We start from the raw sequence: 14,115 nt of genomic DNA on the forward strand, positions 1-14,115 counted from the left end.
AAATCAAGCTTCTTTGGTCTTTTGTTCATTTAAAAAAAGTATTCTAGAATTAGGTCTCATGCACAAATTGACTTACTAAATGAGCTTGCTTATTTGTTGAACCTTAGTTGAGGCTGTTAAAATGGAGTTTTTCCTTTTGGCGTGAGGATGCTGAACAGCTTTTTTAAATGCTTTAAAATTATTTTTTGATTTAATTCACTAGTGTAAATCAAAAAAAACAGCAAATGGTTCTGTACAGATTTAATACCTTTTGTCATTGAATATCAGATTACTCAGAGCACTGAATGAAAAGTTTATTTTTTTGATAAAATACAGCTGAAAATGGTTTTTTAAAAAAGCAGCAGGTTACCACTCTTAATCTTATTGGAATTATTTTAAAGTAAAAAGTTACATTCTAAACACTGCCCAGTTCCACTAGTTCCGGGGAGATGTTGTGTTTGCCAATGTCCAAATGGATTGGAATGGCGACTTGAGCACAATGCATCTGAAAACTGGCATAATTGAGTGTAATTTGTACCTAGTTCGTTTCTGAAGTGACGACTCTTCCCCAGAAGCTTTCAACTAAGAAACGTTATTAATTGTAACTGTTAATGGGAGAAGGAAGATGACTAAGATTGAACAATCATAATATTATTAAAAATCAAGTTGTTTCATTGAAGTGCCTTTGTTTTTTTAACTGGATCTGGTTTTTGTGCATTGATTTTTCTTTGTGTAGTAAAACTCATTTATTCTCTGCAGCCTTTGGAGATGCAGCAGTTGAACCAATTGACTTTCCAATTGCACCTGCTTTTGCCATACCAAAGGTAAATATGTGCTAGATATACTGTAGATGTTTGCTTATAAGTTGACTGTGCAACTTCCACACATGGAGATTGATTCATATGCTAAGTGTAAAATATGAGCTGGTGGTGTGGGTCTGAATGCCATTTTGAAATGTGAAAAAAAATTAATGTGGCATGGTTTTTGAATCAATTAAATCTACAAGGTGTCTTTAACCAAAGTGAAAACATTTAAAAATCCATCACATTCATTGGCTTCGGCATCCAGCAAAGAATTCATCAAATTCATTGAGTTGCTTTGGCTATGGCATCATTGTAACGATCTCACTTTGGATGTGGTGCTTTTGGTTTCAGAAATATCCCTCCACAATAAATCATCTTGATTTCCATCATTGAATTAGATGTTCCACAAATTTTTGAATTATCTGATGGTGGTTTGCGCACAAATAGTGTCCTACAATTTGATGGTGAAATCTCACAAAACATCCAGTGGGGCAGGGCACACATTTCCATTCGTTGTGAAGGATTTTCTATGTAAACCATGCAGTGCAAACGTGATCCTTGAACGGCTTGAAGTAAATACCCAAAAGGTGAATGACAGACATTGGATCCCCGGTACAACTACAATGTGGATGTTATTTTGTCAAAGGTGCCTTTTGATTTCATTGGTTATACGGGATCTAATCATGTCCTTCAAATCTTTATGGAGGCAACCGATTCAATTTGTTTGAAAATTGCCATAGGCTATAATCTCATTCCATTGACTGATACCATGAAGGCTAGAACCATTGTGAATCTTGTCGTCTGATGTCGTGTCACTTTCCCTGGAATGGTTTTTGAACCTTTCCACCCAACATTTTGGTTGCTGGCCGTATTGGAATTTGACAGTGTTTCATGCATGTTTCCATTGTGGCCTGATTGAAAATTCTGTTTTTGTCGCTGTGTGATGAAGAATCGCTAGAAACTGGTGGTTTTCCTTCTTCCATTCTTACATCAACAACAAATTCCCTCACAGCAGCACAGTTATTTGATGAGTTAGAAAATGTTATGATAGGTCAAAACCAGTTTAATATTTCATTTGTTTTGTTGGAAGACTCTCTTCTGTTCATACATTGCTATGCAGGGTTTGCTGTGTGGGTATCGTAAAAGTCTCACAACACAGCCTAAATCAGCTGCTCAATCCCTTGCACCCAGTTATAAGGTAAATAAAATTTGTGGGGTGAAATGTTGAGGCTGAAAACGAATGCTGGTATAGCATGAAGTGATTGAAAAAGGTGTTAACTTGTATGCCAAGTCTATGGAAAAACATGATTTTAATAGAAGTGATTTTAATAGAACTTATTGTAATGTGTTAGTACGGACTTGATGGGCCAAAGGGCCTCTTTTGCACTGTATCATTCTATACCCTGCAAACTGCATTTTAAAAAAGCACCATTTTTAGGGTAAGAGAGGGAAAGTTTCAGGATGGCTGATATGAAAAATTTAGAGAAAAAAAACATTGGTGGTAACTTGAGCTGTCCGTGCACTGAATCAGACACGACACTTTAACTTGATGGTGGACCAAGCAGTATGTAGGATTCCTTATGATGTATGCATGTTTTGAAATGCAATTTTCAATGGAAATGTTCAATGGTAATGTTACGCCGTTGTTTAAGAAGGGTGCCAGGCAAAAGGCAAGCAATTATAGGCTGGTTAGTTTAACGTCTGTTGTAGGTAAAATGTTAGAATCCGTCATCAAGGAGGAAATAGCGAGGCATCTTGAGAGGAATTGCTTGATAGAGCAGACGCAGCACGGTTTCGTTAAAAGGAAGTCGTGTCTGACAAATTTACTGGAGTTCTATGAGGATGTGTCTAGGGCGGTGGATAGAGGAGAGCCGGTGGATGTGGTCTTTCTGGATTTTCAGAAGGCGTTTGACAAGGTACCTCACAGGAGGTTATTGCAGAAGGTCAGGGGACATGGAGTTGGGGGTAGGGTGTTAGCGTGGATAGAGGATTGGTTGTCAAATAGGAGGCAGAGAGTGGGGGTCAATGGGTGCTATTCGGATTGGCGGATGGTGACTAGTGGAGTGCCCCAGGGGTCGGTGCTGGGGCCTCAGCTATTTACCATTTATATAGATGATCTGGAGGAGGGAACCGAGTGTAGGGTGTCGAAATTTGCTGATGACACCAAGATTGGAGGAAAGGCAAATTGTGCGGAGGGTGTGGAGAGTCTACAGAAGGATCTAGATAGGCTGGGCGAATGGGCCAGGAAATGGCAAATGGAATTTAATGTTGGCAAGTGCGAGGTGGTCCACTTTGGTAGGAATAATGGTAGGAAGGATTATCACTTACATGGCGCAAAACTGCAGCAGGCGACGGTGCAGAGGGACCTTGGGGTCCTTGTGCATGAGTCGCAAAAACCCAGCTTGCAGGTGCAGCAGGTGATCAGGAAGGCGAATGGGATGCTGGCCTTCATAGCGAGGGGGATTGAATATAAAAGTAGGGAGGTCTTGCTGCGGCTGTATAGGGCATTGGTGAGGCCGCAGCTGGAGTAGTGTGTGCAGTTTTGGGCGCCGTACTTACGCAAGGATATTTTGGCCTTGGAGGGAGTGCAGAGGAGGTTTACTAGGCTGATGCCGGAGTTGAGGGGGTTGAGCTATGAGGAGAGGCTGAATAAACTAGGCTTGTACTCGTTAGAGTTTAGAAGAATGAGGGGAGATCTCATTGAGACGTATAAGATGATGAATGGGATGGATAGGATAGAGGCGGAGAGACTCTTCCCGCTCAGAGGATAATAGGACTAGGGGGCACAGCCTCAAGATAAAGGGAGGGCAGTTTAGAACGGAGTTGAGGAAGAACTTCTTCACTCAAAGGGTGGTGAATCTCTGGAATTCTCTGCCCGTTGAAGTGGTGGAGGCTACCTCGCTAAATATTTTTAAGACGCGGGTTGATGGGTTTTTGATAAGAGAGGGGATTAAGGGTTATGGGGAGAGGGCGGGAAAGTGGAACTGAGCCACGACAGATCAGCCATGATCTTATTGAATGGCGGGGCAGGCTCGAAGGGCTAGATGGCCTACTCCTGCTCCTATTTCTTATGTTCTTATGAAAGACCAGAGAAATTTGATATTAAAATATTAATTTTATTAAATTATTAAAAAGAAATCTCCAGTCCACAAACTAGAAAATATATTTTCCTGGCAGAAACCAGCAAATCTATGGTTAGTGGGAAAACTAACCACAAAAAAGGTAAAAGTTTATTTATTAGTCACAAGTAAGGCTTACTTTAACACTGCAATGAAGTTGCTGTGAAATTCCCCAAGTCGCCACAGTCTGATGCCTCTTAGGGTCAATGCACCTAACCAGCACATCTTTCAGAATGTGGGAGGAAACCGGAGCACCTGGAGGAAACCCAAGCACACATGGGGAGAACATGCAAACTCCATACACATAGTGACTCAAGCTGGGAATTGAACTCGGGTCCCTGGTGCTGTGAAGCAGCAGTGGAACCACTGTGCTACCTAGCCGCCTGTGTAGCAATTTAAGATGGTGCACTGCTTTTTCAGGGTGTAATTAAGGGTGAACAGTAAATGTAACATCAACATTAAAAAAGGTTGTTCTTACTGTTTAAGTATTTAACTTCTCTGCCTTTTACTCACTATGAAAGTTTATTTGGAGATTCAGATCAGTGACATTTTATGTATTATTAAGACATCAAACCTAAATATTTGGTTCAATGTGGGAACTGCTAATAGGACATTTAGGAAAATGAAGACTAAGTATTGTGCACGGAGACTAGATTAACTTGCCCGTTTTAACAATTAACAGGTGGAATCAATGAATTTGCAATGAATGTTTTTTTTTAACTCAGCTCCTTGCAACAACTGGCATAAAGAAAGAAGATATTGCAATGTGGGAGGTTAATGAAGCCTTTAGCGTTGTTGTTCTGGCTAACATTAAAATGTTAGAAATTGATCCTCAAAAAGTTAACATCAATGGTGGAGCAGTATCTTTGGGTCACCCCATCGGGTAAGTAGAAATCCCGATTTCTTGACTAATTTTTACATGATAATGTTGACCTAGTAACTGTTTCCAAAAGATATGTTCCTGCCATGCAAGGCCATCTGATACCTTGAAAAAAGTGCCTATTTTTCAAGTAAGAGACTAGAGGAGCACTTAGCCATTCAGCTCTTATGACATTGATGGTCACCTTTACAGATCCTAGACTCTGAAGATTGGAAGGTAGCTAATGTAACCCCACTATTTAAGAAGGGAAGTAGGGGGGAAGAAAACAAAGAATTATGGAACAATGAGCCTAATGTTGGTAGTGAGGAAAATTCTAGAGCCCATTACCAAAGATTTTAGTTTACCAAGTGCAGAGCACTTGGTAAACAGTGGTAGTATTGGACTGAGTCAGCATGGATTTACAAAAGGGAAATTATGCTTTACGAAACTACTGTAATTCTTTCAGGATGTAACTATAGACTTGATGAAGGGGAGGCAGTGGATGTGATTTATTTAGACTTTCAGAAGACTTTTGACAAAGTCCCACATAAGAGGTTAGAATGTAAAATTTAAAAACTGGCTGGCAGACAGGAAACAAAGTTTTCCATATGGCAGGAAGTGACTAATAGGGTACCACAGGGATTGATTGGTACTGGGATCCCAGCTACTCACAATATATACTTGCATTTAGTTCCCTCATTTAAATCATAATATCTCCAAATTTGCAGATGACGCAAAGCTGGGTGGTACTGAGCTATGAGGAGGATGCAGAGATGCTTTAGCGTGATTTGGGCAGGCTAAGTGAGTGAACAAAGGCATGGAAGATGTGAGGTTATCCACATTGGTAGCAAAAACAGCAAGGCAATTGTGTGGCTATAAAATGAGGGGGGTGTAGGGGAAAATCAGCAACAAGACTTGGATGTCCTTATACACTAGTCTTTGAAGGTAATCATGTAGGTGCAAACGGTGATGAAAGCGGCAAATGGTATGTTGGCCTTCGTAGCGAGAGGATTCGAGTACAGGAACAGGGATATCTGCTGCAATTATATAGGGCCTTGGTGAGGCCTCACATGGAATACCGTATCCAGTTTTGGTCTCCTTATCAGAGGATGCTCTTACTATAGAGGGAGTACAACCAAGGTTTACCAGACTGATTCTTGGACTAGCAGGACTGAAAAATGAAGAGACATTGAGTTGGTTAGAATTAGATTGGTTGGCATTCAGAAGAACAAGGGAAGAGCTGATTGAAACTTATAAATTTCTAACAGGACTAGACAGTGTACATGCAGGAAGGATGAGCCCACTATTGGGGGGTATCCAGAACCAGGGGTCATAGTCTAAGGGTATGGTGTCAACATTTTAGAACTGATGAGGAAAGATTTCTTCATCCAGTGATAAACCTGTGGAATTTGCTGCCGCTAAAAGCAGCTGAGGCCAAAACATTGTATGTTTTTGAGGAGTCAGATAAAGCTCTTGGGGATCAGAGGATTTTGGGTGGGGGGTGTGAGTTCAGACTATTAAGTTGGATGATCAGTCATGATGATAATGAATGATGGAGCAGCTACAAAGGGCCAAATGGCTTATTCCTGTTCCTATTTTCTCAGTTTCAGCTCAGCATTCATTCCTTGAAGAAATACAGCTTTGACTATAAAGTAAACCTTGACAATATTTAATAAAAATAGATGTCTGAATATCTAAATCCTCTCCAAACTAAATACAGAAGACTTGAACACTTGTACAGAACATTTCTCTAACTTTTTTAATTTGTTCATTCATTATTCTGTGTTAGAAGTTCAAGGAAAATATTTTCTGCACATAAAATTTGGGGACATTCATTCTTAATCCATTTTCTTTTAATTTTAGAATGTCTGGAACAAGAATTGTTGGTCATATGGTTCACAATTTAAAGCCTGGAGAATATGGTATGGCTGGAATCTGTAATGGAGGTGGTGGTGCTTCTTCAATACTTATCCAGCGCTTGTAAAGTACTGTCCTGAATTATATTTCTTGAGATCCAAGAGCTAAGCTGCTAAACATTGTCACTGAACAATGATGTAAAAAATAAAACTTTGTATAATCATTTTGGAATGAATATTGGATACAATTTCTGTTGTTAAGAAAAACTGATTTTCTATATTGGTGGCAGATGTTACTGATCTCAGAACATTCTGCAGAAGCAATTTGAAGACTTGAGATATGTGTACTACATTGTACTTCAATCATATTCTGTTAAGTGCAGTCTGACTGATCAGTGCAGATGTTTTGTTTTACAAGTTAACTATATCCAAACTTATCATCATTGTGGCCTTCCATCAATTTTACTTAATTGAGTATGCTTCTACCTAAGTGGACTATACAAGCTTTACTTCTAATTTTTTTTTAAAGTGGATGTTTTCTGTGGATCTATGGTTAAATGAAAGGTAATCTTCAAAATATTCAACTTCTGCTTTAGAAAAGCAGTGGGCCCAATTGTAAAATTCAGCCTCTTGAGTATATTAACAGCAGCACTGATAAATTTGCTCATCATTTATTGTCCATCAAACTATTTACTTCAAATAAAATGTTATCTGCTAAACTCTGGTGAATTACTTGAAGTTAAAGATTATAGGAGGAGTGAAGGATAAATGTGACATTTCTCCTCACATTTTGCTTAAAGAAAATGTTTTAAAAGTGATAAATTTCAATAGCTTGACTAGTAAATTCTTTCCATTGGTTACTTACTACAAGCTTGCCTTGTACCTGAGCTAGATTTGCTATTGTATAGTTATTTACATTCTTGCAATGTATGCCACCATCCCTATACATTTGCACCCCAAAATATCCTGGTCAGAATCTTGTTACCATTCACAGCAGTGGGATTTTCCCATTCCCCTGCTGTGAATGGAGATGATTTGGATCTCCACCAAATTCTCTGACCTCACTGCAGTGGGAGAATGGTATGAATGACAGTTAAGATCATGCCTTTTGTATTGTACAATCCATAATATGATCTTCAGTACCAACTCTTTAGATTGCTTTATATTTAAAAATATGATCTTCAGCAAGAATGCAGCGAAGTACAAAGATAGGAAGTTTCACTCATTATTTAAGGATGCTGACCTATCATTACTATGGTGAAACGTACTGCAGCAGAGATTGGCGAGGAGCTGAAGCAACAATGGCTTCTGAAGTGAAACTTAGGAGGGGCGGTGGGGAGGGAGATGCCTCCTTTAATAAGCTGCCAAACATGCTAAAAGAACCAATTTTCCAGGTGAGTTTTGAGGGATTGATAAAGATAGTGAAGTGAATGTTGTCCAAGTGGGTTTCAGTAAGACAGCTGATAAGCTCCCATGTGGCAGAGTGGTCAAAAATGAGATTCCATAGGCTAGTGGCAGGTTAGATTCAAAATTGGCTCAGTGACAGGAATCAAGGGAATGTTGACAGATGTCTTTTGCAAAAGGGAAGTGGTTTTCTGTGGTGTTCCACAGGGCTTCATGTTGGGGACCACAATATTTGTTGTATATTTTAATTTAGACTTAATGTAGGTAGCATGATTTAGGAAATGTGCAAACAAAAAAAATGACTGTAGTTGATAATGAAGATGTTAACTATTGATTTCAATTATTAGGTTGAATGGGCAGAGAACTAACAACTGGAGTTTGATCTGGAAGAGTGAGGCAATGCATTTTGAGCAAGGCAAACAGAACAAGGGAATACTCAAGTGGGAAGCGGTTGAGGTAATGAGACCTAGGAATGCACGTCCACAGGTCCTTGAAGGTGGCAGAACAGGTGGACAAGGTCAAGAAAGCAGAATGCTTTTTGGGGTGAGGTATTGAATATAAAAAGCAGGGATGTAAACTGCTAGTTAGGAAACGTACAATTTTGGTCACACATTACAGGAACGATGTAATGACTCTGGTGAGGGTGCAGAGGAGATTTACAAGAATATTGTTGGAGCTTAAATTGCAGCTATGAAGAGAAATTGGATAGGCTCGGGCTGTTTTCCTTAGGAGAGGAGGTTGAATGACCCATTAAAGGGTCTAGAAGATAGGAAAGACTTGTTTTCCCTAGCTGAGGGCTCAATTACCAGGGATTTAAAATGATGAGCAGAAGGATTAGAGGGGGCATGAGGAAAACATTTTTATGCAGAGGAAATTCTGGGTATCTGAAATTCACTGATGCTGAACTCAGCGAAAGAAAAGTACCTGAATCTGCACCTGAAGAGCTGAAAACTGCAAGATTACATACTACACACTGGAAAATGGGATCAAAATAAGCGGTTAGGCTAGCACCAATGTGATGGGCTGAATAGCCTTTTTGCACACATGGTACAAATACAATTTGCTTCTTTACCAATTCTGTCACATCTTCTGTTAACACTGTAGTCTATCGGTAGAAATTCACTCCACGCACCAAATGCTACAACTGAAATAAACACCTGGCAGGCTCAATTAGCACGTTACCCAACCACAAGTGCAATTTTATGTTAGCACAACACAGCGCCTTAGCTTGAGGTTGAAATTGTGTAAGATTTAAAAAATGAGTACACATTGCCTTGGTGTTATCCACTAACAAAGTAAGATAAATCCAAATGATGACTGCATTAATTCAATCAGACTAAAAGAACTTGTAGGAGACAGTTCCTCTTAGCTGGGACAGACAATGGGCCAGGAATTGGACTGTAAACAAACAATTAGACTTCCTGCACAATAGATCAGATGTGGTCAGGTGGTTCGTGCTGGCTCACGTTACAGCTCATTCATAAAAAGGTTCAGTTTTTGGAAGTACAGAAAGGATATTTAACCGTATAAATTTAAGTCCTTATTGAAATAGCCCAAAACAATCTGGAGACTGCCATTAATTGTGCTCCCTTGCACATGATAAATTTATTAAAGCATAGTTCAAAGCTTTACAGTATTTACAAGTTGACTGGCACTATTAATAACAATTGCAACTGGAAATACAGTCCAAGTTTCAAAAAATATTTCAAGCATAATCTAGTTGTCAGTCATTTTCTACAAGACTTGCCCTTTGACTACACAATGCAAACTTCACCTTGCTTAGTACGTTTCAGCAACTGTACTAAGTGCTGTTACAGGGGCATTGTAATTTATGTAGAATTTTGTATGTCAGTATCAGGAATCAGTTATGATACAAGATGAATGGAGAAAGGATGCAACAACAGTTTTGTTTGTCATGAAATTAAGGCCATATCAAATCCTGCATAATCATTCATCATACTGTAATGAACTCAAAAATTTATCTACATCCATTTCAACAGGAAAAGAGTCCAGGTGTTTCTTTCTCTTGTGTTTCTGGAAGACAAAACATTTCATTTTAAAGTTGGAACAAATTACCTATAATTCCATAAAATTAGAAAGAAAAAATGTCTATGATCTGTACAATGACCAGTGAAAATTAAATGACCAGTGAAATTAAAAACCATATTTTAAATAGAGTGAAATCATTGATCAATTGATGTTAGTCTTAATTATCAGAACTTTTCAATACACTGAAAACTGTCAATTACCCTCCTATAATACAAACAGAGAAATAACCAGATTATGCTCTAAAGAATATGCTACAAGCTTTATGTTATGTTAAATATTATGCTCTTGCCATCACATAAACCAAGACTGTTTATTCATCCAGGTCTTGAGACCGAGTCAACAAAACTGAAGCTATCCTCTATGGCTCACATAACCATCTATGCATCAACAACTTCAAATATTCTTAGATACGAATACCCTGCCCAATAAACTTGTTTCAGCATTTCAAACTTGTCATCATTTCATACTTTGTGATTTTGCACAGCACCATCCCTCCTACTACTTAATTTCCACTTCAATAGCTCCGCAAAGCACTCAGACATTTCTGTACATGGACAGCATTATAGAAATATAATCTAATTCTTGTCCACAATCACACCTTAAATGTATTTTGCCTGAACGCCTCACCCAGAAAACTATTTTGTCTTGAACTTTTACTAGTTTGTATCCATATCTCATTTTGTACAGTTTTAGATTTATAGTGCTTCCCAGTAAAATTTAAATATTTGATTTAATAGTTTATATGCTGGATTACATTTTTGGGGGATTTTCATCCCAGGCATTCACTTGGCTTGGGTTCAAATCTGGATCTGGCCATTCCTGTAAGGAGATCCAAAGATCCAATGTGAACCAGAATACTCCAAGACGTCGAGTCAAAAAAACTGTCACTGTACTCCAGTTCACTAGAACTATGCATCATCATCACCACTCACTTTCAATGGTAGGAAGAATATAGATCAATTTGCTCAGGCTATAAACCATGATTAAAAATATACTGAACATGAAACAAGTTAGGAACTCATCAATACAAAACTAGCATATTCCAAGTAATTACAACTTTATGATTCTGTATCAAAAATAGGTTATTCCCCAATACTAACCCCTAAAAAGATAATTAACTTTGGACATGGACAACTTCTCAAACTACCCTATATCCATAGCAACTTGACTTTTTTTGTTGTAATAACTTGTCAAAATGTAGCTTCAGATTTTTCTGAAGATATCCCAAAGGACATTAAAATTGTGATTTGGAATCGCCTTTCAAAGGAATTATGCTGAAAATTGCACTCGCACACTATGGAGTGTAAACCAGATTAAAAAAAGCACAGAATATACACGCCACTGTCCACCTTTAAGTACAACTTCATCCTCCTGATGTTACAAAAATTAAAGTTTGAAGCCAGCAATGTACATTAAGCATGGCATATTTAGGAACATACTTTTTTTTAAACACAACATATTCTGGTACCAGAAAGGAAGGCACAGAAAATACAATCAAAAAAGAGTTACAAGGATGTTAGAGATATAGGGTTAAGTCATCTGAAATAGTGACCCAAAGGTTTACTGTATAATGTAAACATTCTGAAATAGCATAAATTCAAGAAATCAGCTTTCCTGGTCTTTTGCATGGAGCAACAATAGTGAGACTATTAGCCAGACTTAATTCAGGGATTGGAAAACCAGTTTAACATTTCCTTAGGCAAAAATTGCACAACTCCATCTTGTTGCATAGTTACACTGAAACCATTTTGGAAATTGTAGGCCTATATTTTTAATAACTAAGTTTAGGAAGCCAAGGTACTTGCTGGATTTAAAATATATTATCCACACAGATATTGCATCTAAATATAAAAAGTGCCAATGTACTTAATAAAATTGGATTATCAGTTCCAAACACTGAGTAATCTGGAGTTGAGTCCCCATTTAAGGACATTGCTCATCTCAGTAGTGATCCAACCAACATCATAGCAAATAAGTAACTATCTGCATATCTATGTCTTTGGCTTAGATTGTAATGTGCATCTCTGAGGAATTAGAAAGCAGTGCTTAGCTTTAACCCCAAAATGATCAAGAGAAAGGCTAATGATTTTAGACAGAAGTATTTCATTTTTAAAATCACACCTTTCAGAGTCAGAGTTTTTTTAAAACTCTCCTTAACTGCTGGGGCAACCTCAAACTGCCTTTATAAAAACTAATTGTGATTTTAAGCATCTCTTATGAAATCTCCTCCTGGCCTTTTCTGCTCTTTGTGAACAATCCCAAACAACCTTGTGTTTTCATCATTCTTGGAACCATTCTAGTAAAACTCTTCTATACTCTCCCTGCAAGTCTTTCTTAAGGAGACCATAATTGGGAATATTCCTGCTGGGCCAAACTTTTGTTTCATATAGATTTAGTAGAACCTTCTGGCTGTTATTTATAAAGCCCAGGATCCCATAACTATACTCTCAAGTATTGTGCTACTCTGCCAGGAAAATGTAAGTGTTTTCTCACCCAGATCTGTCTCATCTGTTCATCTGGCTGGGTTTTAAGAAACATGTACCTCATTAGGTTCTAATATGTTGTCATCTGCATTGCACTTCATTTCTATGGTTGTCTAAATGTGAGTTTACCTGTGACTGCTCTTCAGTTGTCTGCATTAACAGTCTTATCACTTTGTTTAACATAGGTACAAACCACCATTACCCCAACCAGTCCACTTTGCAGGTACAAAAATACCAGTGCTCTAAACTGTACCTTACGGAATTTAACTTGTTCATCTTTTGTCACTTCAATATTATTATACATTTGTAAGTGGCAACAGTTTTCTTTATTATTGACCATACTGGCATTTTGTTAGATTATCACGCAACAAAATCCTAAGACTGAACTACTTACATGTGATTTTGAACGTTTCTTCTTTCCTGGTGAGTTGGAATTTTGAAGATCTGTCTTGCTGGATAAAGACTGCTGTCTATATTCTTCCTCCCGTTCTTCTAGTTTTCTTTTCTTTGTCTGACTAAGCGGAGACCTGATCTGACAGCTATTATCTTTCAGAGGTGTGGTACCGGTAGTCCTTGCAATTGCAGCCCTTGAGAGAATCATTAGAGTATGTGCAGCCATACTAACACTGTTTTCACTTCCTGCTTCACTTGCTGGGCTGCATGTTGGTATGTCTGGGGTTGTTGGTGGTACCATTACCCTGGGTGATGCTTTATCATCTCCAAAACTTTTGTTGCGTGGAGTCCGTTGAAAGTCTGAGCAATCATCTGGTCCTTCATGTGCATTAGAACCTGGTGTCCTGGGCACTGCTAAGTCAGTATTACTAATTTGCTTTGGAACAGGACTTTGCCTCTGCATATCTTGCAGCATCTCAGCTGCCTGTTTAGTCAGTGTGCTGGTCAGACTAAAACTATCACTTTTATCTGGATTCCTTTTAGATGCAGTTTCTTGAGAGACTGCAAGAGCGGTGGTCCCTTTTTTGCACTCTTGCTGAGATTCAGGAATTTTAATTATGCCATCCTTGTCTGCAACAGTTGTTTGAGAATTAGGTCTCTCACCATGAAAGCCTTTTTTTTGTATATGAATATTTGAAAGGTCCGAAGTTTCTTTACCTCTTTGTCTAACTGAATCCCTGCTTGCCTCATTTTCCTTATTTGCTGTTGTTTTGTGGAATGAATCATATGGTGGGCCAGAAGGTATATTTTTATTCTTGTCTGATTTACCCTGTATTTCCTTCCCTTTGCTAACCTTTGCATCCGCCCTTTCAGACCGTTCCTTATTCTGTGAAATAAAAAGTCTGTCAGATTGATTTATGTTATCAGTACGATTTTCTTTCTTTTCTTGATTGGTGTTAGACTCCATTTTGGGTTGGTCTGATTCTACAGCAGTTGCATTATCAAAGCACAGTACTCGTCTGTGGCGCTGAGATCTCAACTTCGAGCCTGACGCATTTGGTATCTCCAGTGGGTGCTCTTTTAATTTTCCTAATTGGCTGACAGGAATATTCAGGTCTGAATTTTCAACCCTAGAAAATAATACAAATTTTGTATTATGTGTTGTTGCTT

General features: G+C 38.4%; 2 protein-coding genes across 4 annotated transcripts in view; one reads left to right on the plus strand and one right to left on the minus strand.

Annotated features, from left to right (window-relative positions):
- The window catches only part of acat1 (acetyl-CoA acetyltransferase 1), a 39,873-nt gene extending 33,001 nt beyond the window's left edge, over nt 1-6,872 (plus strand). The window contains exons 10-12 of the mRNA XM_080197267.1: nt 739-803; nt 4,627-4,784; nt 6,624-6,872. Of these exons, the coding sequence (XP_080053393.1) occupies nt 739-803; nt 4,627-4,784; nt 6,624-6,744 (344 nt within the window). The 3' untranslated portion in view covers nt 6,745-6,872. The remainder of the gene's footprint in view (nt 1-738; nt 804-4,626; nt 4,785-6,623) is intronic.
- Nucleotides 6,873-7,119: 247 nt separating this feature from the next.
- Nucleotides 7,120-14,115, minus strand: part of npat (nuclear protein, ataxia-telangiectasia locus) — a 43,372-nt gene continuing 36,376 nt past the window's right edge. For all 3 annotated transcript variants that reach the window (XM_080197265.1, XM_080197263.1, XM_080197264.1), the window contains 2 exons: nt 12,947-14,075; nt 7,120-10,054 (listed from right to left, as the gene is read on the minus strand). In XM_080197265.1, the coding sequence (XP_080053391.1) occupies nt 9,968-10,054; nt 12,947-14,075 (1,216 nt within the window). In that variant the 3' untranslated portion in view covers nt 7,120-9,967. The remainder of the gene's footprint in view (nt 10,055-12,946; nt 14,076-14,115) is intronic.

Source organism: Carcharhinus amblyrhynchos, chromosome 10 (genome assembly GCF_965287045.1).
Source record: "Carcharhinus amblyrhynchos chromosome 10, sCarAmb.v2.hapA, whole genome shotgun sequence".
Taxonomy (NCBI): domain Eukaryota; kingdom Metazoa; phylum Chordata; class Chondrichthyes; order Carcharhiniformes; family Carcharhinidae; genus Carcharhinus; species Carcharhinus amblyrhynchos.